Raw genomic sequence first — 14,226 nt, 5'->3', positions numbered from 1 at the left:
CTGCCAGAACACTGAGAGTCTGCCAGCGTCAGGTACAACATCGGCTGGAAGCCTGTTTATTGACTGCTTCCAGTTTGCTTGGACGATATTTCAATAGCCTGTGTCCATTGTCGTTCGGAGCGTTCAGTTATACAGCTTGGTCACCGTCAGTCATCAGCGTGTGAGATCGCTAAGAGAACTCCGCTCGGTTCAACCAACTCAGAATGTCGCTATCTACTACGTTTCAGGGCATGTCTCTTGATGAAAATGGTGCCCTGCAGCCGTCACCTGAGACAATGGCTCAGCCAGCTACTTTCAAAACGTTGACCATGTATCTGCTATTTAAACCAAAGCAAAACGAGCATCAGGGGAGCTATATTGGCCTTTGCGTCGAACCCATGGGAGAACTCTTCAAAATCTCGGCAAGGGGTTTTCAAGACCCCTCTAACAAGGTATTTTCCAGTTTTAAAGGGGCTTGTACATCTGTCTGAGTTGCTAACGCATAGCTCAGAATGTTACCTTGGACTACTTCCAACCTACCCAATACATAGGACGCATTGACAGAATCTTCCAACGTGTAGCCGGGAGAAAAAACAGATTTGCAAAGTGTCAACTTAATGTTACGTTTGCAGATGATATTGTGAAGATGATTCATATACCGGAGGAATCCCGTTGGGTTAGTATGACGAACACTGAGGAGTACTCCCTTGAAGATTTTGAAAGGGTTGCTGACTAGAACACCTCCCCCTATTACTTAGTGCGGAGCCGGTGGACTTTGGCACTAGCACCCGCACCAGGGAATGAACCGGCGACAACCGGTTCGGATAAGCTAATCTAACCAATCTACGCTACGCTATAGCTGGAACGCTTCTGCTGAACCTTTCTGGTCTACCGTGCCCATCCAACATTGATTGCACGATTGTCAGCATATTGCACGTTGCCAGCGTATCTCGATTCCAGTAGCGCATTGTCGTCCAGTCTTGCTGCAAACAGTTAGGGTTGGTACAACCCAGCAAGCCATGGACATCTTCAACCTTGCCTTCTCGTCGCCGCCAAGGTCTTGAATGAGGTCGTTGTTTGAAGTCCTTTTCAAGGAAGTCGTTGTATGAGGCCAAACAGCGAGGGCAAACAGATGAGGTCTTGTGTTCATCAATCAGGAAGCAGTTGATGCGATTGCGCCTGAACAGAATGCGCCAGCCTTTTGTCTTTGATGAGGTCTGAAATTTTGCAGTTCGGCCGGCATCGCTCCAATCACCCATCACAACGGTGAAGTTCCCAAACTTGTCGCGCATGTTGCTTATGAGGTCCGATTCACTTCGCTGCCGATTGATGAAAGAGTGCCACTTCCACCGCGTGTGGGCAGGATGGGAGTAGAACTCCTTGCGACGATCCCAATCAGCGCGGCGAACGAGAAGGTAACGCATGAAGTCCATGAGATTCATCGTCTTGGGGGATGGTATTCGTGAGTCTATGAGGTCAATTCCCGCTTCCTTCTTCATTGCTTCTCGTCTCTTTGCAAATTGCCGGCTGCCAGTCTCCCTGCAGCGTTGATTGGCGGTGTAGCGAAACATTGTCGCACCATTGCTGTCTTGGCAGTAGAGAATGTCGCGCTTGTTTGGGTCGATAACGACAATGTTCTCTGCTGCTCGACAAGCAGGCAAGTTGTTCTCCACATATACCGCTTTAACCTCCGCCTCCATCGTTTTTGCTGACTTTTTCCCACCCCCGCGCCTTCCATACTTGTCGGCATCAGGGTGTTTCAAGTAAACCGACACCGAGGTACCATCCGTCGTGATCGAGCCTTCAAACTGCATACCGCGGCGAGACCGAAAAGCCTTGGTACATAGATTACAGACCCGCAACCACAGATCATCCTTTTCGACCGCTTCTGCTTCTGGACGTGTGATGCAAAGGATATGCTGGTACAGGATGATGGTGTCGATTCGCACGTGACTTTGAATGAGCGAGCGGCGCAGAGGTATTGCACTGAACCGTCGGAAGCCATATCGTTCATACAGCCCAGAGAGTTTGCAGTACGCGGGAAAAAATGACATCGGATCAGCAACAATGGCGTAGGCAAGGGGATTGTTGGGAAGGAATGGGAGATCCAATGACCACATCTCTTCTAGAAGCTCACTCTCTTCAGCAGTCAAGTCATCCAGTGACTCGGGCACGACATCAAAAAGGAAAATCGACTTCAAGTAGCGTAGCCGAGCAAAGAAAGCTTTCCGCACTTCACTCTTTGGAGGAAATTGCCCTTTCCGTCCCTTCACGTCCAGCCGTAGATTGATATATCGGAGCAGCATCGTCATAAAATGCTCTTGAACGTTGACTTTCAGGTTTGTCATCATACTCGCTGTCAGGTAATTGATTGACTGCTGCTCGCCTCGTAGATTTGGATGAACGAAGCCGACGATTTGGCAGTACCGTTGAACGTATGGCAGCAAACTATCCCGCCATGCCTTCTTCGCTTCCTTTCTTGGATGCCAAGCCTCCCCCTTGTTGAGAAGATACAGGATGCCTTCGATTGTATCTTCATTTACCGTGGGAAAGGTTGGTGCTGAAAGGAGATAGAATTTCAGCGCGTGGGAAGCATGGTCGGCGAGTTGATGGATGATGGCGATGTAATCTAGAAGACGCTGCCGGTAGGTCTCATTAGGTAAGAAAGCCTTTGCAAAGGAAGTCTTGTTGCATGAATGCAGACAGGTAGGTCGATTGTCGAGTTTTTGCTTCTTGTTTGGTGGCATGATGATTGGAATAGAAAAATGGATGAACGCCTGGGAAATGGGCAGAGAATGATATGGGGGGGGGGTTATATAGAAATATGACAACTGCGCACGTTGGACCCGTTTTTCAATGGTGGAGCAACTGCAGAATATTCAATCATTTATTGCCGCACATATTGGACCCGTGTGGCAACTGCAGAATATTCAATCATTTATTGCCGCACATATTGGACCCGTTTTTCAATGGTGGAGCATCGTTTGCATCGAACCATATCGAACCATAGTTCATGTGCCTAAATCGAGTAAAATTATGATTGAATTGGTTGCAATCACTGTACTAGTGCCAAAGTCCACCGGCTCCGCACTATGATTTCAATCGGATTCTTTTTTTCTGAAATGTAACTATTACATACAATATCTATAAATATCTGCCCATGCGCAGGATGCTTGGGGACATGCAAACTTGACCTAGTGGCCGTCTTGCCCAGTATGAAAGCAATCGTGATTTGTTCGTCTTGGTCTGCTGCGTTCAGAGGGACATGGCAACGACAACAGTCAGAAATGGTTAAATGAAAGCACCAGCCACAAGGGGTGGTCGATCACCATCGTGTCACTGCGATCATGGCATTGCATATTGGGTGCTCTCTGGTGCGAATCTAGTTCTACACGCACCCATGTACTGTCACAGCATGATCTTTTCTTTTCGGGAGCAACCAGGACCGACAAAAGTGAGCATGCCGGATAGCTTGGTGCATCTGCAGTGCAATGTTTGTGCAATGGGCATGGCTCAGGTACGACAATTTGCAACTGTTTGTCTGGCTACAGAGGTGATGGATCACTTTCACCATCACACGTCCACAATAGGATTGAAACCCATTGTCACCTTGTTTATCAAAATGCACTCCCCATTCAAACCCTCTCTACCCTCGTGTTTGTCCATCATCAAACTCCACAAGAGTGTGTGGGGTTGTCACGGCCGCCGTGGCCCCCCATGCCCCGTCTCTCGCCGTACGCCCAAAAACACAACGCTGCCTTTCCCCAAAAGTGCGAGAAATTTGCGATTGGAGAGATAGTGGTGGCACAGTCATGATCTCCTCCGCATAAACGCCTCATTGAAACATGATTGGCGCCTTTTCCATCGTTTCATAAAGTGTTTTTAGAGTCCTTGTCGCGGCTTATTTAAAGGCGAGGGGTTTTTGCCCTCTCCCTCCCTCCAGTCGCCCACTTGCATAAAACCCTCGCGTTCTTTGCCCATCCCAACACACACACACACACACAGAAACCTCTTAGTAGTTATCATGTTCAAGACTATCGCAACTCTCCTTGTCCTGGCTACTGCCGCCGTGCAGAGCATACATGGACACGTTACATGTGTGCCTCCTGTTGGAGTGCCCGGAAAGAATGTGCAGACGGCTCTCCGTGTTCGTAAGTATTTTGTATCTGCCATCAAGCGTCTACTACAAACTTGCTCACTTTTTTCAACTTGCAGCACATGGATGCAATCACACCGCAACCATCAGCGTTACCGTAAAGGTCCCTCAGAACGTAACGAGCTTCAAGCCCCAATTGGTCCCCAACTGGCAACTGGCTATCACACAGCGCCCTCTTCCTCAACCCGTCGTCAGCGAGGGTGGCACAGTCAATACGACCACCGACACGGTCACGTGGCATGGCGGCTTCCTTCCCGACACCGCCTACATGGACTTTGGTTTCCAGGCTCTCCTTCCTGACGGACCTGATGGATCTGTCGTCTACTTTGAAACCTCTCAGTTGTGCGAGAACGGTCAGACCACTAACTGGAATGGTACTGCTACTCCCAAGATCACCTTGATGAAGAATGGAACATTGTTGTCGTCGTCAGTCTTTGGTGGCAGCAACTCTTCGATGGGACCTGCCCAAGCGACCAAGAGCTCTGCTTCAGCTTTGGCTGTGAGTGCTGGGACATTGGTGTTGGTCGTTGGGTCCATGGTTGGTTTGATGTAAATTATGTAAAATAGGACAATCTTACACAAAAGATCTGGGATGGGGGAGAAAATCATGCGGGGCTGGTCTCTCATGCTATAAAAATGTGAATAATATAAGTGGCATCAAGTTTACTCGCTGACAGGTTGTGTGAGCGTCTTGTTCAGCCAAGGAGGGCGATATTGCTCTGTGATGGGTATCTAAGATCTCGCCCGCGTTAGATCACCAAAATTGTCGACGTGATGTGATGTCCAGCTCTCGAGTGGAGCAAGGTCCAACGGTGTTCACTTTCGAGAGACCAGGCTAGATAAAAGAAAGCGCAGCACCTTGTACTGTAGAACCGAATCAAAGTGTTCCGTTTGCATAACGGTCACTGGAAAAATCCAAAATGATTGTTCACAACGATGGGCCTAGGCCAACTTTTCAAACCAGTGTGGGTGTTCGATTGACATGGTAGATTACTGATTTCGATGCTGCAGAATGAGCGCTTCAGCGGAAGAACCATTGGCGATATTGTTGTGGTAGGATGACATACATGAAGCCGAAACGTAGTGAGGAATGACGTAAATCGACATGCTGGGCAGGAACATGATCTTTACGGAGGAAATCGCATCGAAATTAAGGCATCTTTGCCATTACTTTGGAGAGACAGATTTGATACAACGATGACTAGCGATTCTTTGAACGCCTGACAGTGACAGCCAGAGATGGTGAATACCTGGATAACAATAAGGATGACTGCAAGGTGAATAGTAGCACGCGGATCTCCGCAGACAGCCAACTGCCTGTCAGTAAGGAGCGACAAAGAACATGGTACATTTTAATGCAGGTTCTCTCATTATATAGTCATCCAATGAGCCTTTGTGTATTGCATGGACAAGGGCCAGTCGTGTCTAAATTAACGTCGATCGATTATACGCTATCTTTTTAGAATTTACACACAACGAATACATTCAAAGGCTTGCTCCCTTTCCCTTTTATTGGCGTCCAATTTGCTGCGTTTTGCAAGCGTCCTGCATATCCTTTTCTGGTTGGGTAAACGTAAGCTGATCGTAGCGATTATAATTATTTAACACGTGACGATTCGTGATCATAAGTTTATAACCCGTCTCGTCATCAACAACACAAGCTTCCACCGCTTCCCAGGTCAGATCTGCAAGTCATGCCCACATTTCTCGCATGCCCATATCAGCCCATTGTTATTGAAGATCTATATGCAGGACAACGCATAAGTGGTCTGGACCATGCGCCAACCTGGGTGGGTATGCCGTAGTCATAAAAGTTTACACGATCTCATTGACAACTCAACTTGCTGTGAAGCGAATGAACTTGACTGCCGCCAGTGTACGGGATAGCGACGTTTTCTTTGTAGCCGTTAATCAGCAAATCAATGTCTATCGTAATCCGCATCGGTTCGATAAGCGCTTCTCGATTGCACCGTATCGTGTGCTCAAGAGTGGTTCTGGTGAGGTGCGTGAGGATTTCTTTGGGGGAAATATCGGCCAGCTCATACGCTTTGCGAGGTTTTATTAATCGACTCTTTGCGTTTTTATTTCTCACTACCAGGAACATGATGGACCGATCAATGCCATTCGAGTCGGAGAAATCGGAACCGAAGAAGTCCTTGTAGCAGTTGACGACAACCACCTCGTCCACGTCTGGTTCACCGCAGATCTAGATCGCCACCCAATTGTACTGCAGTGCGTTACAAGACACTGTTCAGTTGTGCCCTCATGGTGTGATGGTTGACGGGCCTTCTTTTTGCACGTCAAAAAAGGCATCGAGACTCGGCGTGGGGCATTGCGATACACGGACCGTCGTATTTACTCGCTGTTTCGGCTAATTCGCATACTATTATGGTATGGAATCTGAGGTCAAGCTATCAAAGCCATGGCAATTTCGTCAGTGACAGAGATGGCGATCCACTCGGCGGCGTTGAGAAGAGAGAGCTTGTGGGACACGAACATAATGTTCCTGCCATTGACTTCAGTTCATGTGGGAGGTACCTGCTATCATGTTCTATAGGTGTTATATTCTGTTTGCGATATCCGCAAGATGGTGTCAGCAATCTGATTCATGGGACCCTTTTAGATTGCACTCTCCGAATATGGAACATCAAAACTGGCGAGACTCTTTATTCTCGCGAAGTAGACGGGCAATGGTACTGCAGCATATCTATAGCCACGGTCTCCATTTAAAATTATTCTAATGTTTCATCGTCCAGGGGGTGGGTTGCCCGCTTCATTCAGCCCTCATTGTTCAAACACATACCGTCATCCACGCCAGATGAATGCAACCCATTCAAACGACGTCGCGAGGATGTATTGCAAACGCTACGGCAACGGCTTGTACCCGATACTGGCCCCTCGGTACCCGATACAACGTCTAATCAGCAGAGGGACACGGCGTCCGAGGCTTCACAGGAGGATTTTGGCGACAACTCTGATTCTGATGTCGAGCCCGTCAGAATGGATGATACTGATTACGACAGTGTTCTTGATGTTGACGAGGAGCCAATTGAGGTGGAGCGAGTAGCTACTGGTGATACGTGCATGGTCATGGATTTACCGGAAGATATGGCCCTTGAATCCCCATTCCCGACAAATCCTTTCCCAGAAAACGACACATCCCCATCCGTTCCTCAAAATGAGCTGGAAACAACAAATGGTGAAGACCCTGACTCAGAATCCCGCTTAGCTATGTTCCTCATGGACCACACCAGCAATCTTTCCACCCTGGCCGAACCTCTTGACAGCGATCCAATGGATGCAACCACCTCGCTGACTGGATACCCCGCACCCAATCTCGAAGACGAGGGGGCCAGCGAATGGTCTTCCATATTGGATGAAAATGAAAGCTTTTCTAGCATCCCCCCCTTGCCGCCGCAAATAACAGATAGTGACTCTGATACATCTCAAATCGTTGATGAATCTGATGATTCTGCCTCAACTGATACAGAATCCTATTACCCCTTTGTTTACCGCCCGTTAAGCTGGTGGAGACAGTGGCGGCAGCGGCCAATGGTCCCAACGCCCCCACACAGCATCAAATTAGCAGGCGACCTTCCGCGAGATTTGATCCTCTGCACGAGTGTCGATAATCTTTTTCTTTTGCACACGGAGACGCTGAACACGCTGCATATGATACAAAAGGTCATTAGTCGGTTCGATCCCAGGATGGACCCTGTTTTGAATTTGTATGATCGTGAGTGTTCCGCATATTTGTATTTGGGACAACGTATTGGGTTGTTTCTAATGAACTTTATTAGGACTGTGCATGGTGGAATGGATTGAGGAATTGAGTGCCGCGGTTGTGGCAAGTCAAAAGGGAACAGCAGCACTTATCCGGCTCTTACGGTACATACCGTGATCACTCTCGTTGAACCAGATGGCACTGTTTTCTTAAAAGACGGCATCCGTTTTTCAGAACCCACGATAAGGCAACTAGTGAGAGTAAATTCATGCTCGTAAGTTTTAAATATTCCTGGTGGCCTTTTGCGAGGCTTAATTTTGGGTTCAACCACAGGCCGTGGAAGATGTCCTTCCGCATCACGTCCCACCTAATGCGCCCTTACTTGGCATGTTTGTTTCCAAACATCCGTCACCCGTGGATGCTGCTTTGTCATTTTATCGAGTTCATTTTCGTGAGTACAAAGCATTAAATACAAATTATTTATTGTATCTCGAAACTGACGTTGGTTCGCTTTTTTTGTTAGTATACGCTGATGCGAGAATGTATGGTTACGAATTATCTGTTTCATCAGTCATCAACCCTGTTGCGATCAACCGAGTGGTTGTGTGACGGGTTAGCATTATGTAAATTGTCCAAGTTCATTGCAATAAAAGAGGGGCGGATAGTCTGCGGAAACAATTCTCAAGAAAACGCTTTCTATTCACTACAGCCATAAACAGCATTCAAAAGATTGTAATGTAATTGTTAATCCTGTCCTTCTGCTGCTGAGCGATACACTCCGCTATCCACACAATATTGCGAATCTCCTGTTCCTTCAATTTGACGTAAGCGTAAAATACGCCGTATTGGAATTGCTGCGTAAAGGCCCGTTTGTTCAGGTGGACTTCGTACTCAAAGAATTTGTCTTCGAGCGATCGGTCCGATCCGACGGGAATGTCAAAGAATTGTTTGTACTCCTGTAAACAAAATGGTTGGTATGCTTGGTTGAAAATGGCATTGACCAGTTGGCAAAGGGATGCCACGCTTACCGGGTAATTTTCTACGGCCAGACGAACTTGGTCTACATCATCCGCACGAGCAAGCTTATAAGTTCCCTCTGGGTACAGTCTTCCGCAAGTCGGAAACAGCTTTGCTCGGTCATCCTTGCTAAGCTCTGTGTTTAGAGAGTTGATCGTGATGTTGATGACTCGGCGGTCTGCTTCAAACTATGCGACAGCGACATGAGCCAGCGCACAACGTGACACGCAAGATTGTCATTTTCGCGCCTACCTGCAGAATCTCTCCCATAACCTCGGCAGTCGGTCCACCCAATTGCAAACAATAGCCATAGAAATCCTCCAAGTAAGCTTTGTACAGCGTGTTCCGGATGATTTCAATGTTCATTTCATCCAAGTCCTGCGCTGAAAGGCATTTTTCAAAGTACGGTGCTAAAATCATGAAAGGACATTTAGTACACTCCGTTTTGATACATTATCAGTTGAGGCCAGTTTACCTAATGGGGACTCAACCAAGACAGTGTTAAAGAGTTCCGCAACATTTGTTGCGACACATAGCGCTGCGATACCATCGAACATGCCAAGAGGGTGACATCGCTCTAATAGATCGTTTGTATCGCGTTCGTGAAGCGTACCGGTAATCAAGAGGATGGTATTGTCTATCATGTATGCATAGCTGACAAACAAATCAATGCAGAGGTTAACTGGAGGCTCAGCTCTCGAGGTCTCAGAAATCAACTGAAAAACGCTTTGTGTCTCCGTCCGATTGCATCAACGTTGTGAAACCCGCCCTACACTCTTCCCCATAGCCTATACAACAGAAAACTCACGTAATGTAATCCAAAAACGTTGCCAAAGGCTTCACTGCATTCGCCCTCATGTACTGGAAATGCGACACGAGCGTTTCACGGGCCTTATCTGCAATAGTCGTGGTTGCCAACGGAGAAGGTTCATTCTGCAAGAAGTTTCCATAATCGGTAGATGCAAGCTGCAGTTTGAGGTCTGCGTCGATGAAATTCGCGTGAGCAGTGGAACCAATATGTTTTGAAACATGCTTTTATAACGCAATTCATAATATGCCACGCACCATCCAACGTCTCACACTGCGTCAAATTGATATAATTCGTCGAATTAAGAATTCCAGCCTTGTACCCACGGACCATGGCCTCAAGGAACCCGTCCTCAACGTTAAAGAACAGAGCCTCCATTGCAAACTTTGAGGAAACAGAAACGGTTTTTTTTGGGCGAACAAGAAGCTAAACGCCGTGATGGGCGGAAATAGATAGCGTGCGTACGTCGATTTAAATGTTGTTTTAGATATCCAGAACGTCGGGAAATACGCGGTGAGGTAGGCCGTGGGGACTCTGGATGGATGAAAGGAAGATGGCTGCTGATCCCCCGCTGGCACTTTCCAACTTTCTGATCACGTGTGGCCGTTAGTTATGTAATCGCTCTTCCTCTTGACCTTCTTATCCTCTGCCAACAATCTGTCAAACTGTCTTGCAGGAGTCGAGTTACAGTATTCAAATGGTATTTTCTCCCCAAGCGTGACGTCTTGTCAATGTATCAGACGAGCTTCGCATTATTTTGTACAGCAGATGGCTTCAGTCGATCATGTTTCTTGACCATACAGTGATGTGTAGAAGCGATGATTGGTATAATCAGAATGAAAAATACTCCACTTCATGGACTTTCCTTTGCATCGGAGCAATCAGTAGTTTTTCAATTCATATACTTTTGTGCGTGACTTTCAATTGCTACTCGCTGCACCAGATGACGATCATTCGGAGAGATGCAAACCCAGTAACTATTTAATCAGTTAAGTTGAGGTGAATCTGATGCTGGTCACTGCATACATTTGCTGCCTTTTGATGCAATTCCGTTGGTTTCCGCAACAGAAAGATAGATTAGCGGTATCCATCTTTTGGACGCGAGCGCCCCCACCAGCGTCACCATGATCCAACGCGGCTGTGACATAATCCCCCCGTCGATCATCACTTTGTCGCTGATATAAAAAGGACAAACGAGCACCTGTTCTAGCAGCACATCCAAAAAGCACGCATCCTCTTTTACTGTTCTTTGACAACATCATGCAAATAGACAAACGTATTGAAAACCCTGACAAACCTGATGTCCCTTCAGCAGAAGTCGAGGTTCTTCAAAGGTATGAGTTTGACAACAGATTATCATCTGGAAGAAAAGGATTTTAATGAGCGGACATTGCTGCACCCTACAGAGCCATTCCAGATGAAGCATCTCGTCGCAAACTCTCATCCGAGCCAAAGCCGCCTTCCACATTTGTAACGGCTGCAAATGATGGCCGCAAGCTGAATCCTCCCTCAAACCCACCAAAACCAATGCACACCCTTCCCGAAGATGCTCGATCTCCCCATCGCGACTTGCCCAACTCATCTTCCCAAGCACAGCCAATCGCCCATCTCAAAAACAGCAAAGGTGAATCGTCTGCTCCTTCGTCCAGCGACAGTGAGGATGCCGGCCGTCATGAGAAGGAGAAAGATAGACGAAGGGAAGGCGGTGGTGTTCCTCCACCCCCTCAGAAAGGCCCAATTCATTCTGGTGGATTAGCTAACGCAGAAAGTGGGACAGGAAGGCCAATGGGCAAGAGTCGGTTGTAAAATGACTTCAATATCCCAATAATCGCTTGTACATTTTGATGAATGATATTTCACTGCTGTCCTTCACTTGTAAAACTCTTTACAAACATGCATGAAAAATATCTCAATCATGAAAGTCTAACCCCAATAAATATCGACAAAAAGCCCACAGCCCAAAAGGCTTAACGATATCTCCATCACAGCCCATGTGTCAAATCGGGGGGAGGTGTGAAACTCGCTGTTGCCATGGCAGCTGCTCAGCCCTCAGCTATCCTGCCACAAGATATTTTCTTTCCCGCGACTTTATATCAAGGCGAAAATCCAACGGAAAGCCCGCCCTTCTCGCAGCATTTTCAGTTCGGAACCTTTGGCAGGCTTCAGCGCACAGTAACGAAACTTGTCGCAGTCGAGGTTCGACGTGAATTTGCCTCAAGGATAAGGAATTTGGAAAGGTGCAAAGGTAGGGAAATGGCAAAAGTTGTTTAGCTGCGCACACCTGGGGGGCAGTGTTAGTCCCTGCTGGGTTGTCGGAGTACATTGGCATTCTCGTTAAAGAGTTCATCTTGCATACTGCTTAATAGGCTGACCACCAGATCATCACACAGGTTCGCGCCCTCCTCGCCCGATACTACCAGCTTCCAGTTTTTTCGTAGCAAGGACCCTTGTGAAAGACTCAAAAGTTGCAGAATGCCCCGAATAACGCGACATCGCAACCGCGGGGCGAGTGGACTCCTTCCCCTTCTGTTGATCGCACTCTGTCTGTTGGCTTCCACCTTTGTGGGTGTATACGGGCAACCGTTGCCATCACAGACTGCGACCAGAGGCCCAATAGTGGATCCCCCAAACACGGAGCAGATTCCGCGTCCTCCTACTTCTAGCGTCCCACCAACGTCGTCGAATCCCGTCCCGCCTTCGTCCACAACGGCGCCCGCGCCCCCACCCTCGTCCTCATCGGCACCCCCATCGCCACCACCCACAAGCACGACAGCGGCCCCGCCCCCGCCGGTATCGTCGCAGCCAACACAGCCTGCGCCATCTCCTCGTGCATCCACCACTGCCGCACCTCTACCGCCATCGCCGGTAGTGATCACCCCACCACCGACGTCGCGTACCCAGCTGATCACTTTCACGTCAAATGGAACTCCTAGGGTTACCGCGACCGTGATAGTAGATATTCCTCCTGCGATCACAACCACCCCGGTGACAGGCGCTGTCCCTATCGAAGGAGTAAACGATTCTGGTCAAAATGCAGGAAAGAAGACGGCGGTCATTGTGGGGAGCATAATCGGCGGCTTGTTCTCTATGGCCGTTATTGGGCTAGTTGGTACGGGTGTGGTACGTTGGCGTCAACGGGCCAGAAAGGGTGACAATGAAGAATTCGGACGCTCGAAACCCATGTCTGATCTTTTTGGTGCTAACAACAAGTTTTTGCGCCCCACAAGTCCGCCTAGTGTACAGCATGAGGAAATTGTGACGTCTGCCCCCGAGCGGCCTATGAGTGGAGGCTACCCTACAGCAGGCGGGTACAGTCCGGTTGGCTTTGGAGGCGTGTCACCGCAACCGGATTTTCAGAGTATGAACCCGTCAATGTATAACTACGGTGGCGGCGGAGTTGATGGAGTATCAAGTGGGCACTATGGCACTCTTCCAGTATCAAGTGGAGTTGAAGTTTTACCTGGAAACAGTCAGTGGGGCACTCCTGGTACACTTCCCTCCCCGAATGCCGGACTTGGTGGAATGGATGCAATGGGACCTGGTCAATGGGGAAGTGGAAACGTACCGTCACCGGCCGGGCCGGGCGGAGTCGAAGTAGTTTCTCCTGGTACGGGTGGACCGTGGACCGCCCCTTCGGGTCCGTCATATCCGGTCTCGTACACCGGTTTCGGCAATCTTGCCCCAGTTCATGAGATTCTTCCTGTGGGCGTTGCTTTGAACTCTTTAAGGACCGCTCCGTCTGGCTCGTCCCTTGAGAGGAAATCATCACTGCCAGCCAACAGGACGTCGCGCACCCCATCGGCAGAGACGATGGTTGAGTCGCACGAAGGACCTTCTGGTGCTCATGGATCAACTCAGAACACAATCGCAGAGCCCCCGGCGCAGGCGCCAGGATTTGCATTTGTGTACAAGGCAGCGGAAGCAGCAGCAGAGGCAGCTACTGCCAGTGGATCCTCCCATGGCCCTCCTTACGAGACTTTGCCAGCCTACCAGACGTTCGCTCGATCTGACGACGGCAGTCAAGGTGATTCCAGTACGCCTGTAGCTGCTCCAGACTCTAAGCACCTGTCGCAAGACTTGGGCCAAAAGAGAGTTGCTACCATGGCCTTCAAGCCTTCACAGCCTGATGAGATTGTCATCATTCCTGGTGATGCTGTTGTCATAAGGTAATTGTTGTTATCCACTTATTACTTGAAAAGAGAATACATGTCTCAGTTTTTCTTTTTGAATTCTCTAGCCAAGCCTTCAGTGACGGCTGGTGTACAGGGACAAATCTCCGTACTGGGCAACACGGTGCCTTCCCAATGACAATCCTCGCGCCGCAGTCATCATCCTGATTTTATGCCATTTATAAATGACAGTTATTCTGTGTGTCTTGTTATATTGACATTTACTCTGTATCTAGCTGTTTTTGGTTTTTTATGTAGTTTGTGCTCTGTGTTTATTAAAGTAGGTAGCCCTAGAAAATAGAAAAGTCGCCTTGTACGAATGATATCACGTGGGCGTAAAACACGTGCCATTCTCCCTCAATTGCTTTCTTTT

At 48.3% G+C, this 14,226-nt stretch overlaps 7 protein-coding genes across 9 annotated transcripts; 4 read left to right on the top strand and 3 right to left on the bottom strand.

The window, feature by feature from the left end:
• The first annotated feature begins 32 nt into the window (after window positions 1-32).
• SPPG_06927 (uncharacterized protein) lies at window positions 33-1,192 on the top strand. The gene is made up of 3 exons (XM_016755119.1): window positions 33-431; window positions 491-655; window positions 738-1,192. The coding sequence occupies exons 1-3, from the start codon at window positions 204-206 to the stop codon at window positions 762-764; spliced, it is 420 nt and encodes a 139-aa protein (XP_016605979.1). The 5' UTR covers window positions 33-203; the 3' UTR covers window positions 765-1,192.
• On the bottom strand, window positions 828-2,726 carry SPPG_06926 (uncharacterized protein; the record flags this gene model as incomplete). Its single annotated transcript, XM_016755118.1, has 1 exon — window positions 828-2,726. One exon carries the CDS (start codon window positions 2,724-2,726, stop codon window positions 828-830), a length of 1,899 nt encoding a protein of 632 aa, XP_016605978.1.
• A 1,196-nt stretch (window positions 2,727-3,922) lies between these two features.
• SPPG_06925 (nuclear export factor GLE1) lies at window positions 3,923-4,800 on the top strand. The gene is made up of 2 exons (XM_016755117.1): window positions 3,923-4,130; window positions 4,195-4,800. The coding sequence occupies exons 1-2, from the start codon at window positions 4,004-4,006 to the stop codon at window positions 4,686-4,688; spliced, it is 621 nt and encodes a 206-aa protein (XP_016605977.1). The 5' UTR covers window positions 3,923-4,003; the 3' UTR covers window positions 4,689-4,800.
• A 1,022-nt stretch (window positions 4,801-5,822) lies between these two features.
• On the top strand, window positions 5,823-8,614 carry SPPG_06924 (uncharacterized protein). Its single transcript, XM_016755116.1, has 10 exons — window positions 5,823-5,925; window positions 5,988-6,137; window positions 6,234-6,367; window positions 6,445-6,692; window positions 6,759-6,828; window positions 6,892-7,871; window positions 7,936-8,023; window positions 8,094-8,133; window positions 8,193-8,310; window positions 8,383-8,614. The coding sequence occupies exons 1-10, from the start codon at window positions 5,830-5,832 to the stop codon at window positions 8,466-8,468; spliced, it is 2,010 nt and encodes a 669-aa protein (XP_016605976.1). The 5' UTR covers window positions 5,823-5,829; the 3' UTR covers window positions 8,469-8,614.
• On the bottom strand, window positions 8,525-10,464 carry SPPG_06923 (H(+)-transporting V0 sector ATPase subunit d). Its single transcript, XM_016755115.1, has 6 exons — window positions 9,942-10,464; window positions 9,685-9,856; window positions 9,352-9,530; window positions 9,129-9,286; window positions 8,888-9,064; window positions 8,525-8,815 (listed from the first exon to the last, which is right to left on the bottom strand). Exons 1-6 carry the CDS (start codon window positions 10,060-10,062, stop codon window positions 8,582-8,584), a joined length of 1,041 nt encoding a protein of 346 aa, XP_016605975.1. The 5' UTR covers window positions 10,063-10,464; the 3' UTR covers window positions 8,525-8,581.
• A 129-nt stretch (window positions 10,465-10,593) lies between these two features.
• On the bottom strand, window positions 10,594-11,657 carry SPPG_09421. Of its 2 annotated transcripts, XM_016757584.1 has the most exons (2): window positions 10,982-11,657; window positions 10,594-10,890 (listed from the first exon to the last, which is right to left on the bottom strand). In XM_016757584.1, exons 1-2 carry the CDS (start codon window positions 11,264-11,266, stop codon window positions 10,849-10,851), a joined length of 327 nt encoding a protein of 108 aa, XP_016605974.1. In that variant the 5' UTR covers window positions 11,267-11,657; the 3' UTR covers window positions 10,594-10,848. The 2 variants fall into 2 exon arrangements, with proteins under 2 accessions (XP_016605974.1, XP_016605973.1); XM_016757585.1 differs by lacking the exon at window positions 10,594-10,890 and having other exon boundaries at window positions 10,903-11,657.
• Window positions 11,658-11,781: 124 nt separating this feature from the next.
• Window positions 11,782-14,214, top strand: SPPG_06921. 2 transcript variants are annotated; one of them, XM_016755114.1, is made up of 3 exons: window positions 11,782-11,929; window positions 12,075-13,850; window positions 13,922-14,214. In XM_016755114.1, exons 2-3 carry the CDS (start codon window positions 12,157-12,159, stop codon window positions 14,019-14,021), a joined length of 1,794 nt encoding a protein of 597 aa, XP_016605972.1. In that variant the 5' UTR covers window positions 11,782-11,929; window positions 12,075-12,156; the 3' UTR covers window positions 14,022-14,214. The 2 variants fall into 2 exon arrangements, with proteins under 2 accessions (XP_016605972.1, XP_016605971.1); XM_016755113.1 differs by lacking the exon at window positions 11,782-11,929 and having other exon boundaries at window positions 11,933-13,850.
• The last annotated feature ends 12 nt before the right edge of the window (window positions 14,215-14,226 follow it).

Source organism: Spizellomyces punctatus (assembly GCF_000182565.1).
Source record: "Spizellomyces punctatus DAOM BR117 chromosome Unknown supercont1.13, whole genome shotgun sequence".
Classification (NCBI taxonomy): Eukaryota; Fungi; Chytridiomycota; class Chytridiomycetes; order Spizellomycetales; family Spizellomycetaceae; genus Spizellomyces; species Spizellomyces punctatus.
Note: the sequence above shows the minus strand (reverse complement) of the source record. Positions and strands in the feature narration are given on the sequence as shown.

Excerpts from the sequence above, each read along its gene's own strand:
- SPPG_06927 (XM_016755119.1), top strand. The coding sequence starts at position 204 with ATGTCGCTATCTACTACGTTTCAGGGCATGTCTCTTGATGAAAATGGT. Across the intron at positions 432-490 it reads TTCAAGACCCCTCTAACAAG|AATGTTACCTTGGACTACTT; the intron begins GTATTTTCCAGT and ends CGCATAGCTCAG. Across the intron at positions 656-737 it reads TACCGGAGGAATCCCGTTGG|TGCGGAGCCGGTGGACTTTG; the intron begins GTTAGTATGACG and ends CCTATTACTTAG.
- SPPG_06925 (XM_016755117.1), top strand. The coding sequence starts at position 4,004 with ATGTTCAAGACTATCGCAACTCTCCTTGTCCTGGCTACTGCCGCCGTG. Across the intron at positions 4,131-4,194 it reads GCAGACGGCTCTCCGTGTTC|CACATGGATGCAATCACACC; the intron begins GTAAGTATTTTG and ends TTCAACTTGCAG.
- SPPG_06924 (XM_016755116.1), top strand. The coding sequence starts at position 5,830 with ATGCCCACATTTCTCGCATGCCCATATCAGCCCATTGTTATTGAAGAT. Across the intron at positions 6,693-6,758 it reads CCTGCTATCATGTTCTATAG|ATTGCACTCTCCGAATATGG; the intron begins GTGTTATATTCT and ends GGACCCTTTTAG. Across the intron at positions 6,829-6,891 it reads CGCGAAGTAGACGGGCAATG|GGGGTGGGTTGCCCGCTTCA; the intron begins GTACTGCAGCAT and ends TTCATCGTCCAG.
- SPPG_06923 (XM_016755115.1), bottom strand. The coding sequence starts at position 10,062 with ATGGAGGCTCTGTTCTTTAACGTTGAGGACGGGTTCCTTGAGGCCATG. Across the intron at positions 9,065-9,128 it reads TTATGGGAGAGATTCTGCAG|TTTGAAGCAGACCGCCGAGT; the intron begins GTAGGCGCGAAA and ends GCTGTCGCATAG. Across the intron at positions 8,816-8,887 it reads TGGCCGTAGAAAATTACCCG|GAGTACAAACAATTCTTTGA; the intron begins GTAAGCGTGGCA and ends TTTTGTTTACAG.
- SPPG_09421 (XM_016757584.1), bottom strand. The coding sequence starts at position 11,266 with ATGAGTTGGGCAAGTCGCGATGGGGAGATCGAGCATCTTCGGGAAGGG. Across the intron at positions 10,891-10,981 it reads TTCTGCTGAAGGGACATCAG|AACAGGTGCTCGTTTGTCCT; the intron begins GTTTGTCAGGGT and ends ATGTGCTGCTAG.
- SPPG_06921 (XM_016755114.1), top strand. The coding sequence starts at position 12,157 with ATGCCCCGAATAACGCGACATCGCAACCGCGGGGCGAGTGGACTCCTT. Across the intron at positions 13,851-13,921 it reads GGTGATGCTGTTGTCATAAG|CCAAGCCTTCAGTGACGGCT; the intron begins GTAATTGTTGTT and ends TGAATTCTCTAG.